The sequence below is a fragment of the Canis aureus genome, chromosome 5, assembly GCF_053574225.1.
Source record: "Canis aureus isolate CA01 chromosome 5, VMU_Caureus_v.1.0, whole genome shotgun sequence".
Classification (NCBI taxonomy): domain Eukaryota; kingdom Metazoa; phylum Chordata; class Mammalia; order Carnivora; family Canidae; genus Canis; species Canis aureus.
The window spans coordinates 18,599,192-18,615,499 of NC_135615.1; the positions used below are offsets into that span (position 1 = coordinate 18,599,192).

General features: G+C 38.3%; 1 protein-coding gene across 1 annotated transcript in view; it reads right to left on the reverse strand.

Moving 5' to 3' along the window:
* Positions 1 to 16,308, reverse strand: part of LOC144313292 (ankyrin repeat domain-containing protein 26-like) — a 134,875-nt gene that overhangs the window by 11,346 nt on the left and 107,221 nt on the right. Inside the window, 3 exon segments of the mRNA XM_077896430.1 lie at positions 5,762 to 5,990; positions 7,875 to 8,089; positions 9,358 to 9,651. Of these exon segments, the coding sequence (XP_077752556.1) occupies positions 5,762 to 5,990; positions 7,875 to 8,089; positions 9,358 to 9,651 (738 nt within the window).

Genomic DNA, 16,308 nt, shown 5'->3' on the forward strand with positions numbered 1-16,308 from the left:
CAAATTTTAATTCGAAGACTCATTAATTAGAAGGATTTTCTCATAACAGTTTGTTTCCAAACTACCAATCATAGAAATATAAGGTTCCATTGGGGATACTGTAGGATTGAGGGACAAAAGTCTACAGCTGTAGTCTCATCTCTCTTTTAGCTACACAGCTCCACTGGTCTCGGTTTTGTATAATACAGTTTAATGCAAAAACAGAAACAAACAAAAAAACAAAACAAAACAAAAACAAATTAAGTTCCATTCTTTGAAAAAAATATTGTTTTCCAAAAGGTAGTCACTAATTTAGTCAAAGTCCCTAATTTTTTTATTTTAATTTTTATTTATTTATGATAGTCACAGAGAGAGAGAGACAGAGACACAGGCAGAGGGAGAAGCAGGCTCCATGCACTGGGAGCCTGATGTGGGATTCGATCCCGGGTCTCCAGGATCACGCCATGGGTCAAAGGCAGACGCCAAACTGCTGCGCCACCCAGGGATCCCAAAGTCCCTAATTTTACATAAGAGACAAGAAGGCCTCAGAAAGATTGCAGTTTGCCTCAGGTCAAAAGACCAAAGAGTTGCAGGCCAGGAATGTGCTTTAGGTCCTCCTGAGCTGAGAGTTTTTATGCCAGTTACTTCATCATCTTCAGGAAAAATACCTACATTTTTAACTATAACTGACTGAAAATGAACACATAAAAGTTTGTCATGTGGCTCAATAACGACTAGGCATGAGGCACAAAACAGCTTTCTAATTAAATTATAAATTTTAAAGTCTAAAGTGTAATTTAAATTATAAATTTTAATGTTTTATGAATAAAAATACAGCAATGGAAATGATCTTTACTCCTATTGGGAACAGTTAATAGACTGCATTTATAAGCACAAATTTTTTAAACCACAAGACACGGAACTTGAAGGAGAAAATCTTTAGTTGAACCAAAGAGGCTGAAATGGAGGAAACTCTTTCTGGAAAGAATTATTCTTTTCCTCCAGATAAAACTTGGTTTACCAAAATCAATCAACAAATGAGTTATCTATGTTGTGGATTATTAAACACAAAACAGACTTCTCTTTACCACCTAGTATGCTCTGTCCAACCTCTCATCATTATGAGAGTTGGTATGTACAAAAGACAGGACTAACTTTAATTTAAATCCAGTCAGAAATTAGAGGTAAACCATCATTACCCACAAGTGGATTTATCTCTACCTTCCTCACAGCAGGAAGGGAGATTTGCCTAATGAGTGAATTGGGGAGAAGGCACTAGGCAGTGCTTAGGAGATTCCAAATCTCTTTTTTGAAAAGATGTGCTCACCCATGGTAACATGAATTCAGGTCTGCTCTCATCTTCGTGGGATGGGCATCAAACATTTGTTTCCTCCATTTACAACTGTGTGGGGAAGTGCCTAATTTGGGATAAAGAATTGGGAAGCCCACTGTGGCTACATACCCACCCAAACCACATCCTCCAATCTGTTAGCATGTATTAGTAACAAAGGCTACTAAGTTTAACTCCATCTGCCTGACTCCTGTGCTCTGAACTCAGAAAAAGAAGAGCACTGTCCTCTGCCACCTACCCCACCACAGCTCCAATGAGAGAAATGACCAGACAATACTTTGAAAAATGTTTCTTCTTGCTTGACTTTATAACTAACATTCATTGTTCAAAGCAACATATTTTGAAGAGGGAAAAGTTGGAAAGAACAATTTTAGAAACAAGCAGAGAAAGTCAGACAAAACGAGGAGACAGAGGAGTATGTTCTAAATGAAAGAACAAGGCCACGAGATAGAACCTCAGAAAAATAACGAAATGAAACAGAGATAAGGAGTCAGCCTGATAAAGAGTTCAAAGTAATGGTCACAGAGATGCTCAGCAAACTTGGAAGAATGGACGGATTCAGTGAGAACTTCAACAAAGAGAAAATATACAAAAGAACCAATTAGGGCTGAAGAATACAATAACTGAAATGAAAAATACACCAGACACAATCGACAGCAGATTAAAAGATGTGAAGAACAGATCAGCAATCTGCAAGAAAGGGTAGTAAAAATCATCCAAGCTGAAAAGCAAAAAGAAGAAATAATTTGAAAAATTAAGATACAGGGACCTCTGGAATAGCATCAAGTATAATAAAACTCACATTAGAGAGGTCCCAGAAAAAGAAGAGAGAAAAGGGTGAAGAACTTATTTGAAGAAAGAATACCTAAAAACTTCCCTAACCTGGGGAAGAAAACAGGCCTCCAGGCCCAGGAAGCACTGCCAGTCCCAAATAAAAGGAACCCAAAGAGTTTCACACCAAGACACATAATAACAAGTCAAAAATGAAAGAGAAAAGGAGAATCTTAAAAGCAGAAAAAAAGAAAAGAAAAGAAAAGAAAAGAAAAGAAAAGAAAAGAAAAGAAAAGAAAAGAAAAGAAAAGAAAAGAAAGGAAAAGCAATTAGTTATATCAAAGCGAACCACTACAGGGATATCAGTGGATTTTTCAGCCAAAACTGTGGCATGCACTCTGGAAAACTGTGTGGAGGTTCCTCAAAGAGTTAAAAATAGACCTGCCCTACGACCCAGCAATTGCACTGCTGGGGATTTACCTCAAAGATACAGATGCAGTGAAACGGCAGGACACCTGCACCCCGATGTTTCTAGCGGCAATGTCCCCAATAGCCAAACTGTGGAAGGAGCCTCGGTGCCCATCGAAAGATGAATGGATAAAGAAGATGTGGTCTACGTATACAATGGAATATTACTCAGCCATTAGAAACGACAAATACCCACCGTTTGCTTCAACGTGGAGGGACCTCAAGGGTATTGTGCTGAGTGAAATAAGTCCATCGGAGAAGGACAGACATTATAATGGTCTCATTCATTTGGGGAATATAAAATTTAGTGAAAGGGAATAAAGGGAGAGAAAATGAGTGAAAATATCGCTGAGGGTGACAAAACATGAGAGACACCTAACTCTGGCAAATGAACAAGGTGTAGTGTAAGGGGAGGTGGGCGGGGGGTTGGGGTGACTGGGTGATAGGCACTGAGCGGGGCACTTGGGATGAGCACTGGGTGTTATGCTAAATGTTGGCAAATTGAACTCCAATAAAAATCGGAGAAGGACAAACATTATATGGTCTCATTCATTTGGGGAATATAAATAATAGTGAAAGGGAATGGAAGGGAAGGGAGAAGAAATGGGTAGGAAATATCAGAAAGGGAGACAGAACGTGAAGACTCCTAACTCTGGGAAATGAACTAGGGGTGGTGGAAGGGGAGGAGGGCAGGGGATGGGGGTGAATGGGTGATGGGCACTGAGGGGGGCACTTGACGGGATGAGCACTGGGTGTTATTCTGTATGTTGGTAAATTGAACACCAATAAAAAATAAATTTATCATATAAAAAGAAAGTTAAAAAAAAAGAAAAGAAATTGTCGCATGATATTTTCCAAGTGCTAAGAGGAAAAAACCTAGGATATTTTTGGCAGGTTTATAATTCAGAACTGAAAGAAAGATAAAGAGTTTCCCACACAAAACTTAAAGAAGTTCATCACCACTAAATAGGTCTTATAAGAGATGTTAAAAGGACTTCTTTAATCAGAAAAGGCCAGGGTACCTGGACGGCTGTCAGTGAAGAGTCTTCCAGGACCCTGGGATCAAGCTCTGCAAGGGACTCCCTGTTCCCTGCTCAGAGAGGAGCCTGCTTCTCCCTCTCCCTCTGCCCCTCCCTCCCCTTCACTTGTGTTCTCACTCACTCTGCTCTCAAAGAAAGAAAGAAAGAAAGAAAGAAAGAAAGAAAGAAAGACCATAACTAGAAATAAGAAAATAATGAGACAGTTTTATCATAAAAACAAACATACAGTAAAGGTAATAGACCAATCATTTTTATAAAGCCAGTATGAGGGTTACAAGACAAAAGGAATAATATCAATTATATCTACAGTAACTAGTTAAGGGATACACAAAATACAAAGGTGTAAACTATGACATCAAATTTATAAAACAAGGCAGAGTGTAAAAATGCAGTGTTTTTAAAATCTGTTTGAACTGAAGTAACCATCGACTTAAAAGAGATTGCTATACATACACAGGATGTTATATATGAACTTCATGGTAATCACAAACCAAATATTTATAACGGATACACAAAAGGAAGAAAAGCATCCAAACATAATACTAAAAGTCATTGAATCAGAAGAGAATAGAGCAAGAAAACAAGGAAGTCGAATGAAAGAACAAGACTAAGGCTTCATTTAACATGAGTCTATGCTACATTTTTCTACATTAATAAAACCACGAATATACTATCAAAATCATAAGCCTATGTGCATTGATTGAAATGGGTATTTTAACAACAATGATACATAATGGAAATGGGTTGTTATTAAAGGCTCCCTATCACTGCCATCTTAGTTATCAATCATTCAAGTGATGGCATCAAGGTAAATATATGTGAATTTCATTTGAAATATCCAATTATTTGTGGGGTGCCTGGGTGGCACAGTCAGTTAAGTGTCAGAATCTTGATTTTGGCCCAGGTCATGATCTTAGGGTCATGAGATCCGGCTCCACTCTGAGCATGGAGCCTGCCTAAGAGTCTCTCTTCTCTCTTTCCCATTGCCCTTTACCACCTGCTTGCTTTCCTTCATTTTCTCTCTCTCTCTCTCTCTCTCAAAACAAAAAAAAAAGAAAAGAAAGAATCAAATATTTCTTTGACTTACTTATTTAGAAAATCTCTACAGTTGCTCAGCAAGCCATTTTATAAAAATTGAAATAGAAGTAATATAAGTTAAAAAAAAGGTGTTATAAGAAAGCAATTAGGGATGTGCTCTCATGTAAGAAAATGCCAAAACTTACAACATTTTTTAAACTGTTTTATTTATTTATTCATAAAAAGTACAGAGAGAGAAGCACAGACATAGGCAGAGGGAGAAGCAGGCTCCCTATGGGGATCCTGTTGCGTGACTCAATCCCAGGACCCCTGGATCATGACCTGAGCCAAAGGCAGATACATGCTAAACCACTCAGTCATACGGGTGCCCCCAAAACATAGAACTATCAATTTAGTGTTACAAGTTTATTTAATTCATAAAAAGGACTTACCGTGGAATCGTTAAAATCATAAATATCCCTACATGGTTAAGCGTTTGGATTCTAATCATTCACTTATGCATAGGGGTGGAAAATTGGGTTACAGCAAACTTTAAACATATTATAAACTATTGCTAATCAGAGAATAAGTCAAAGCATCTAAGTGTACTTTGGGTTAGTAGGTAATAATATTTACTTTCCAAAATCCAATTTAACATAGCTTTTCAAGGAAATGGGTCTGTTTGGGGGTGCCTTGGGAACTCAGTTGGTTAAGCATCCAACTCTTGATTCCAGCTCAGATCATCATCTCGGAGTCATGGGATCAAGCCCTGAGTCAGGCTCCACACTCAGTGGGGAGCCTGCTTGAGATTCTCCCCCTCCCTCTACCTCTCTCCCCACTCATGGGCACACTCTCTTCTCTCTCAGATACATAAAATCTTTAAAAAATAAGAAGTTAAATGTGTCAGTTTAGTGGTATTTATTGAATAAAGTTAATAATAGGTATCTCTTGACAATAAGAGCTCCAGGAGCTTAAAAAAATACCATAAAATTTCTGTCCCATTTCCTTATTAGCACAAACCAGTATAACTTTTACTTAATGAGTATTATTCAGTTAACTCAGAATTTCACCAAATTAAAAACAAAAATTTTATTGGAAATCTGAAACTCAAGAAAAGAAAGATAATATAACTAACCTTGAACAAGTGAGTTTCAATGCTGCTAACTGAAGTCTGCGGCCTTGAGGTAGGAATCATTACATTTTCTCTTGGAGTAACATTTCTATCCAGCAGTAAACTACTAGTCAAATTTCCAACAGAAGGCCCTTCCAAGACTGGTCCCATAGTAAGAGTGCTGTGGAAAGGTCTGTTCTGCTGTCTCTCCACCAGATATTTGGTAGTGATATCTGCCAGCCTCTCATTAGTCCTGTGAAGATTACACAACACAAGTGCTTAGTATTTTATTTCTACCCAAATCATTCCTGCATGACCTGCATTTTTTTAAGTTTCCATAATAGCAAACAGAATGTGCCAGTAAACAGTGTTTTAACACTGAAAATGTGACAGAGCAGAGCTACTATATATATTTATAGGTTTAAAATTATTCCAAAGGAGTATATATGATTCCAGGGATAACTAACTAACAAGAAATTCAAATTAGGGGAGGGAAAGAAATGGCTGACAGTGATGTACATGGATTGACAGGTAATACTTGCTACCTTCTGGAATGGCTGTAATTACAAGATTCTGGAGAATGCCGTTACACATATTTGTATTTAGTAAACCAGTTTGAACATAAAAATAAACCATCCCTCAAAGACATTTTCAAGGATGTGCTTTCACCACTCTTGTACATTTTACTCATTGCCTCAGAGAAATTGAGGGTTTCGCACCGAGGAATACCTCAGACCAACAACGTCTAGGGGCCAGGTAGATGGCAGAGCAGTGATCAGAAGGACCGAAACAGCTCCAGAGGCAATTAGCTGATAACACACTTACCAAGGCCCTGGAAGTAGAATCTGCCCTTTTTGTCTTCCACACACCCCCTCATGCCCACCATGATGCTATTTTTAGCCACGTTGGGATTTATACTGCCTTTCACCCCAGTGTGAATCTTTCTCTGTTTCACATGTATACTTTTATATACATACATACAAAGGTTTCCCCCACCCTCAGGCTCTCTAGTAATAATACCAAAGACACAATCAAGAAAGTTAATTTACCAACCTGTATAGTATTGGCACTTGATCTTTTGGGTTAAAGGTGTAATCTTCCAAAAATGAACTCATTAATATTTCTATTTAGGGTAATTCTGACAAAAAATTTTATAGTAATATGCTGTCTATATACCCACTATTTGCTTCGATGTGGATGGAACTGGAGGGGAGGGTATTATGCTGAGTGAAATAAATCAATCGGAAAAGGACAAATATTATATGGTCTCATTCATTTAGGGAATATAAAAATTAGTGAAAGGGAATAAAGGGAAAGGAGAGAAAATGAGTGAAAATATCAGTGACGGTGACAAAACACGAGACACACCTAACTCTGGGAAACAAACAAGGGATGGTGGAAAGGGAGGTGAGCAGGGGGTTGGGGTGACTGGGTGATGGGTACTGAGGGGGACACTTGGGCGGGATGAGCACTGGTTGTTATGTAATATGTTGGCAAATTGTTATGCAACATGTTGGCAAATTGAACTCCAAAAAAAACAAAACAAAACAAAAAACCTTTTAAGTAGGGTTGTAAAGATGCAGGTATGTGAATCTGCTCTTTCCACTATAAATTTTATGAAGTTTAAATATAGACACGTATTCCCAATGAAAATTTAGTGTTCTAATTGAAATATACCATAATTGTAAAATACATGCTGGATTTTTAAGACTTCGAATGAAAAAAATATGAAATATCTCAGTAATAATTTTATATTGATCACAAGTTGAAAGGATATTTTTTGACGTATTGTGTTAAATAAAATATATCAACTTTAAAAAAATAATATGCTGTCTAAATTATAAAGTTTTAAACAATTAGTTTGTAAAGACAACAAGATAGAGTAACTGAAAATATTAACGGGAAAAAGTAAAATCATATACCCCCCCCCACACACACACACAAAAAGAGGAGAGAGGCAAACTATCCTGGATGAACATAAAATGGTAAGTTTACTTACAAACGTTATTTTCCAAAATTATACTATCCAGTTGGCTTTCACTTCCTACTAATCTCATGAACCCATCTCCATAAAAATTATGCTTTAGAGGCAAATCAATAAGCTAAATCTATTTTCATTGATTCTGTTTTAACTTACTTGCTCAGTTTTTTTGTCAATGACATTCGCATTTCTGATTCTTCTAGGTAGAGTTGCCTGTACTTTTCCAATTCTATTTTAAGTTCCTGAGAATTTCTTATTTGGGATTGAAGTTCAGATTCCAGCTCTTTAATTCTGAGTGCCACTTGACTTCTTATTGAAGCATCATGACTTGCTCTTAACTGCTCTAAGTTTTCTTGAGATGCTGCTTGTCTCTAAAGCAAATTAAAAGCACAGTTTTAAAACAGCTAAAACTTGAGTAATTATAGTATATTTCTTTCCTTCAGTTGGGACTCAATGATTCAGAGAGCAATTTTAAATGTGTAAAAAAAAGCTGAAGTGTAAAATATTTATCACCAATGTCACCTGAATTGAATCTGAATGATAAAAATAAAGTTTAATCATTCTTATATTAGTACTCATGCAATCTGATACTTCAAAGAACAAGAGAATCAATTAAAAATTTTAAAAAGTGCATAATACAACTTGAGAATAACCTGTTTCTTGATTTCTGCTCAGAGCATGTTCTCAGTCAGAGGTCCTGAGGCCAAGCCCTGTGTCGCACCCAGTATGGAGTCTACCCAGGATTCATTCTGTCTCTCTGTCTCTCCCCCTCTGCCAATCCCCCTGCTCATGTTCAATAAATAAATAAGGAAATAAATAAATAAATGAAATCTTCAAAAAGGAAGAATAACGTAGGAACGGAACGTGGAGCCCAATGCAGGGCTTGATTTCACAAACCTGAGACCAAGACCTGAGCTGAGATCAAGAGTCTGCTGCTTAACCAACTGAGCCACCTAGATACTCCATGGTAAAAGTTTTATTTTTTTTAATTAATTTATTTTTAAAGATTTTATTTTATTTATTCATGAAAGCCAGAGAGAGAGAGAGGGGCAGAGACACGGGCTGAGAAGGAGGCTCCACCCTGGGAGCCCGATGTGGGACTCGATCCTGGGACTCTAGGATCACGCCCTGGGTCAAATGCAGGTGCTAAAACCACTGGGCCACCCAGGAATCTCCATGGTAAAAGTTTTATTTTATTTTATTTTTTTCCCCATGGTAAAAGTTTTAAATCACAATTTTTTCTTTTCCTCTTAATAGTCTTGTTTCAGGGGATCCCTGGGTGGCTCAGCGGTTTACCACCTGCCTGCGGCCCAGGGTGTGATCCTGGCATGGAACCTGCTTCTTCCTCTGCCTGTGTCTCTGCTTCTCTCTTCCTCTCTCTGTGTATCTCCTGAATACATAAATAAAATCTCAAAAAAATAGTCTTGTTTCATACATACTGGTCATAAATCATTCTGAAAGATCAATTTAGTGAGAATAATGATGAAAACTGAAATCTTTACAGGGAGGAACGAATGCCTCCAGAAATATACCAAACAGATTGCTGTAAAGGAAGCAGAGGAAACCTACACAATGCATATAACCAAAGTGTAATTTGTAATGAAATAAATGAAAGCATATCACAGATCAATAAACTAACCTGTAAAAATAGATTGACTTCTTTTAATCTTTCTTCTACAATCAATCTTACTCTCTGGTCAATCTCCCATTTATAATACTTTTCTACTTGAATGCCTTGTACCACATTGACTTCTGCATGACTTCTGAGGTTTACTACTTTTTCTTCCAAGTTCTTTTTAATCTGTTTTAGTTTTTCACATTCCCTCTCTGTTGCTTTCATAGATAATAACTCCTGTTGAAGAACTTGATTTTTTGCATCCAGGTCTATACATCTTGAAGATTCAGTTTCCAATCTTGCTCTAAGATCACCAATCTGCATGAATAGAACAATACAGTTCGGAAATGGAATGAAATTAGTTTAACTCAAAACTATAACCAACATTTTAAAAAACATTTTATGTTTAAGTCTCTGTACTGAACCGTAGGCTCGAATTCATAACGTCAAGATCAAGAGTCATATGCTCTACTGACTGAGTCAGCCAGGTGCTCCCATTTTAAAATAAATTCATTTGCAATAAAATATAATCTATATTGTAGTAGAGTCTTAGAATGTGGAACCCTGAAGCACTTAGAAAATTAAGAACAGTGTTAAAACCACTAGGAGTTATTAAAAAAGATCTCTGCTATCATTGTCTTTGCCACACAACATTTGTACTTCATTTTATGTATTTTTCTATGACTGCTTCAGATCTTTCCTCCATAAAATAACTGTAAGTCACCTCTTAGTATAAAGTCTCTTATATAGGCAAATTGAATTCAAATAAAATTTTAAAAAAGAAAAGAAAGTCTCTGGCCCCTTCCCCTATCCTAACACACCATAATTTTAAAAAATTATTTATTCATGAGACACATAGAGAGAGGCAGAGATATAGGCAGAGGGACAAGCTCCACAGGGAGCCCGATGAAGGACTCGATCCCAAGGCCCTAGGATCATGCCCTGAACCAAAGACAGATACACAAACCACTGAGCCACTCGAGTGTCCCAATGAATACTCCCATTAATTTTTAAAAAGTTTTAGTAATATCATATTGACTTATGTAGGTCTGAACCAATAAATGCTTCCTAAGAGAAGACCTTGAAAATAAGACTCTAATTATTGAATCTATAAATACTGATTCTAAGCCACAAGCCTTTTTCTGAATTACAAATGATTTACATTAATTTGAATTGCATTCCCAGGAGAAATGATTCTCAGGATTAAGAAACCACACCTCTCAGTATAAAAATTTAGTGAGATGAAACTTATACTTTCGGACAAAAAAAAAAAAACCCGCCTAATTGAATAGTATTATCTTATAATCCTCTGTTACTCCCACAAAACAAGGGAACATACTAAGCACCAAAAACCACCACTGAAAAACCTGACAGGGTTTCAGTGATTCTGAGTTGGGAAGAACTTCTTTCTTCTGGATATGATTGATAAGACAGGGTAAGTGGATGTGGTGGTTTTATAAATTTTTTGACACTTCTCCCATGATAATCCCACCCCTTAAAATGTGCTGACCTTAGTAATTGGTTTCCAGTGAATAGAATTCGGCAGAACTGCTGTGTGATTTTTTTAAGGCTAGGTTAAAAAATGTGATATAGCTTCCATTGACATTCTTCTTCTAGGGAAACTAACCCTTAGAATCTAGCTGCTGTGGGAAGCCCAGGCCACCTGGTGTGTCTTCATGTAGACATTTCAGCTGAGACTGACCCAGCTAACGTCCTTGCCAAAAGCCAGCCTCAACAGCTAAACATTTGCATGAACATGATTTTAGATGATTCTAGTCCCCAGCTTCCAGTCATCTCAGCTGACACCAAATGAAGAAGAAATGAGTTGGCCTTACTCGGCTTTGCCTAAACTAAATACTTGTGAACCAAATAAATGCTGTTTTGAGCAACTAGGTTTTCAGGTGGTTTATGATGCCGCAATAAATAACTGGCACAGAAACTGATATTAAACATGGGGTGCTGACATTAAAATATTTAAACCTGAACCTCCTTTGAACCGAGAGGTAGGTAGAAACTGAAAGGATGTAGGGAAGAGTAAGAATGAAAACCAAAAGGGCTTCCAACAGACTGTTAATGGAAACCTGATGGCCCTTGAAGAGGCTGACAGTAAAGGTTCCAGGCAAGTGAAGAAAATGACACTAGAGGAAAAGGAACTTGCGCCACAAACCACTTGAAAGTAAAACGGGACACAAAAGATAAACTAAACAAGGTCTATGCAGTATGAAACACCCAAACTGGGTGCAAATATTTTGTCCACATTTATAGCCTTTCCATATGCTGAAATGTCAAATAATGCTAAAATAAAGAATTGCATCCTGGGTCAAGAGCAAATCCAGGAAAACATGGCCTATGGATGAAGCCAAGATTATAAAAACTTTTGTTAAGACCTCAGAAGGATTTCAGGTATGCCTCAAATTTCTTTTAAGGATCTTAAGAGTATGAGCTTCACAGGAGAGCCCAGTTGAAAAGTTTATCTCAAAAAGATCTGCGAGACTGGCTTTTCTACTGACATAAAATCAATCCATTGATTCTCACAGAAAAACTCAAGAAGTTAAGAAAATTATAGCATCAAAACCACTGTTTGCGAGCTTGGACTAAAAGAGACCTAGATAGCACGGACTGAAAATAGGCCTTTGGGTCTTAGAAGTCCCCACAGGGAGGCAGCAGGCTGAAAACACAACTGCAAACACAGGTCATTGGACAGAACCAAGAGCTCAGAGAGGATAGACAGCAAAGAGCCATGGAGAAAAATTTCCATGGTTTCAGACTAAGTCTGACTGAAAAATGGACAGCATGCATCAGGCTGCATTTCAAACCTGCTATGGTCTAGTGTGACTTCCATCTTCTTTCTGAATGGAAGAGTCTTTAGCAAGTAACCAGAATGTTGTGTTTTCAATAGTAGAGAATTGTTCTCTTTAATTCTCAAGTCTTCATTCCTATGGAGAGAACCTGCACTCCAGGGACTAAAATTTAGACAACATAACCCTGGCACCTTATCCCCGCTGCACCTGATTAAGATGGCAAGATCTTGGACTCCATCCTGAACCCGATGCCATGATAACTGAGATTTGTCGGAGGTACTGGGAGGAGGTGAGTGCATTTTTCATGTGAAAGGAATATAGAACACTGTGGCCAGTGGGTAAATTACACTAAAAATTGCGTTCTTCATGTGTTCATAGGTGTTCCAGTATTCCATTAAAACTAAACAAAACAAAAAGACCGTGGGCTAACCTTAGTGACTTGCTACTAACGAACAGAATATGGTCAATGTGATGTTGTGTGTATTCCAAGGCTAGGTCAGGAAAGGTGCATGGTAGGACTTCAAACTTTTTGTACTTCCTAAGGCCTGTTTTGTGGCCTAATGTATGATCTAGTCTAGAGAATATTCCAGATCTGTATTCTAATTTCATTTATTGCACTCTTCATCTCAGATTCTTTTTAAACTCTTCTATCTCTGTTGTAAGGGTCTCACTGATGTCTTCCATTCTTTACTCAAGTCCACTGAACATCCTTATGGTCACTGCTTTAAATCCTCCACCAGGCACGTTATTTCTCTCTCTCTCACTTAGATCTCTGGCCCTGTGGCATTATCCTGTTCTTTCATTTGAGATAAATTCCTCTGTCTTCTCATTTTGTCTAGGTCTCTGACAGTTTCTCTGGGTTAGAAAAGCCAGTTATGTCACTTGTTCCTGAAAGTAATGGACCACTGAAAATGGTCCCGTAGTGCCCAGGGCCTGGTGCTTGAGGGAGGGTCTCCAGGGTGTGTGGCATGCACTCTGCTACTGGGTTCTGGCTCCTCTATCCCTCAGGCCAGTCATCTGAGAGATAGGTTCTCAGTATCTACTGTGGGCAGTGTTTGGTACTTGGCCTGAATCTAGCAGGTTTGAACTAGCTTGCGAAATGAGACCTGTCACACTCCACTGGAACTGAGACCCTGCAAAACTCTGGTCGGGACACATGGTGTCCGCAGGGGTTTGTACTGGTCTTCTGGGGGAAGGGCTTGCTGTGCTGGAACTGAGGCAAGCATGATTCAAAAGGGCAGTTCCCCTGGAGTGCAAACGGGTGGTGGCTGGTGTAAGCAAGTTAGGCAGCTGGTGTCAGAGTGGCACTGATTCCCACAGGTGGCTCTGTGTTTGTGCTCAGGGCCAGGGGAGGGAAATGGCACCAGCCAGCTGCTTCCGTTCTGTGTGCCTCTCTCCAAGTATAGTGCCCTACACCTTCTACCGTAGCCAAGCCCAATAACCTTTAAAATTCCAGGCTTTAATCCCCCCATAGTTGCAAGAACTCAGGAAATTCAGCCACTCTCCTTTTCCAAGCCAGTGGCTACGTGCATTCCCAGGTGTTCTCTCCTGCCCTTCGCTGGGACCACTACTCCCTCCCATCTGCTGCAGATAGGATCTCTTTCTCTTCTAAACTATATCTCTGTACTTCCGACTTTCTTTAAAGTGGCCTCTTCTCTCTCTTTAGTTGTGACCTTTGTTCTGTCAGTATTCAGGTAGATTTCTGGGGTATGTAGGATGAGTTGATAGGTATCTAGTTGTATTAGTGGGATGAGGTGAGTCTAGGCTCCTCCTACCCTGCCACCATCTTCCTTTCTCTAAGACATTTTTTCTAAAGAATCCCTTCAATTACAAATTATTAAAACTAGACAAGAACTCCTCTTTTAAATTTCCCCTCATGTTAGGGGAGAAAAACGACTGGCAAGCAGAGAGACATGTGATTTGAAGTATAACAGCTGAACAACTAGTAAAAGTTTAATAAGCAAAACGGAACCTTTTATCTGAATTCAAGTAACTGCAATTCTAAAAGAAAGGCAGCATTGAGTGCTTTTAAATCAATAATCTTCATTCTCCCTTCATCAGTGATGACATAAGGAGAACGTTATGGAATAATTTCTAATCTTTTCATTAGCGAAACAAATGTATTGTCCTTTGGCACACTTAAATTAAATATAATTTCTCCTTTATCTTACTGCAAGCTTATTTTTCAGGGAAGGTAGTAAGACTATCTCATCTTTATATCGTACTAGAATGCTTCTCCATATCATATAGGTTCACTTTGAAATTTTTTTGTGATTCAAATTGCTCGCCTACTATTTGTCTCTGATAATTTGATTGTTTTTAAAAATATTTAATTTATTTATTCATGAGAGACACACACAGAGAGACAGAGGCAGAGACACAGGCAGCGAGAGAGGTAGGCTCCATGAAAGGAGCCTGACGTGGACTCAATCCTGGGTCTCCAGGATCACGCCCTGGGCTGAAGGCAGTGCTAAACCACTGAGGACCCGGGCTTCCCTGATAATTCAATTAAATGCAACAAGATATTTTACAGGTGTATTCTTGACATAATGTAATGAAATGTTTATTCTATTAATTACGTATTGACCTATCAAAGTACAGCTATGCATATCTTTCTATTTCAGTAAAAGAAGATGGATACAGGCAACTCTGTTTTCCAAGAATGTAGGATCTGTGCCAAGAACGGGATCGGCGCCAGTCTTGTATGCACAAGAACCAGGTCAAAAGAGTATCTAATTGTGAACTTTAAGATGATGGATTAGCAAGACTTCCAAACAGGAAGGCTGATAACCCAGAGTTAATCCTTTATATCCTAGATGGTGAAATCTATGGGTGAGTCTATGCATTATAACAAGTTAATAAAACACAACGAAGTACATAGTAGACAGTGGATCCTACAACCAAGACGATGGAAATGGATGCGGGAGGCACTGAGTGAGAAACTACAGGTATTACTGGAGAAGAGAAACGGGACTCTATCTTTTTGAGCCTGGCTTCTCATTGTGTCAGGTAGTCAGCAAGACATAAGCTGGCAAAAGGCTCCTTCAAAAAGTATAAGTCTCTACAGGAGTAAAGTTAGGTTCTACTACATTGACTTATTACATAATTGTAATATAAATGAGTGGTAATTTGCAAGAGGACTAGGAAAGAATTCTCATAAAATTTGATTTGGTAGTGGCCTAAGGATAGACATATAGGTCAATGTATTAGAATTGAGAATCTAAAAATAAACTCTCAAATTATAAGGGGATCCCTGGGTGGCGCAGCGGTCTGGCGCCTGCCTTTGGCCCAGGGCGCGATCCTGGAGACCCGGGATCGAATCCCACGTCGGGCTCCCGGTGCATGGAGCCTGCTTCTCCTCTGCCTGTGTCTCTGCCTCATTCTCTCTCTCTCTGTGACTATCACAAATAAATAAAAAAATTAAAAAAAAAAAAAAACTCTCAAATTATGGTGGATTGATTTTCAACAAGGGTGTCGAGACACTAAAATGGAATAAGAATAGTCTTTTTAACAAATGGTACTGAGACAAATGGATATCCACACACAAAGTAATAAAATTAGACCTCTACCTCACAACATATGTACAAACTTAACATGAAATATTAAGAGCTAGGGATCCCTGGGTGGCACAGCGGTTTGGCGCCTGCCTTTGGCCCAGGGCGCGATCCTGGAGACCCGGGATCGAATCCCACATCGGGCTCCCGGTGCATGAAGCCTGCTTCTCCCTCGGCCTGTGTCTCTGCCTCTCTCTCTCTCTCTCTCTGTGACTATCATAAATAAATAAAAATTGAAAAAAAATATTAAAAAAAAAGAAAAGAAATATTAAGAGCTAAAATTATAAAACTCATAGAAAAAACAGGTGTGTATGTTCGTGATTGCATTTGGCAACAGTTTCTTAAATATGGCATCAAAAGACAGAAACAGATTAAGGATTTCATCAAAATCTAAAAAATAAAAGCTTCTATGCTTCAAATGTAACCATCAAGCAAAAGTGAAAAGGCAAGGTGATGAATAAAATATTTGAAAATCATATCCCTGATAAGGGGTCTGTAGTTAGGATATAGATAGAACTCTTACAATAATGAAAAGACAGTCCAATATAAAAATGGGCAAAATAAATGATTAGTTCTTTAAGCAAGATATAGAAATGAATAATGACCACATATAAAGTGAG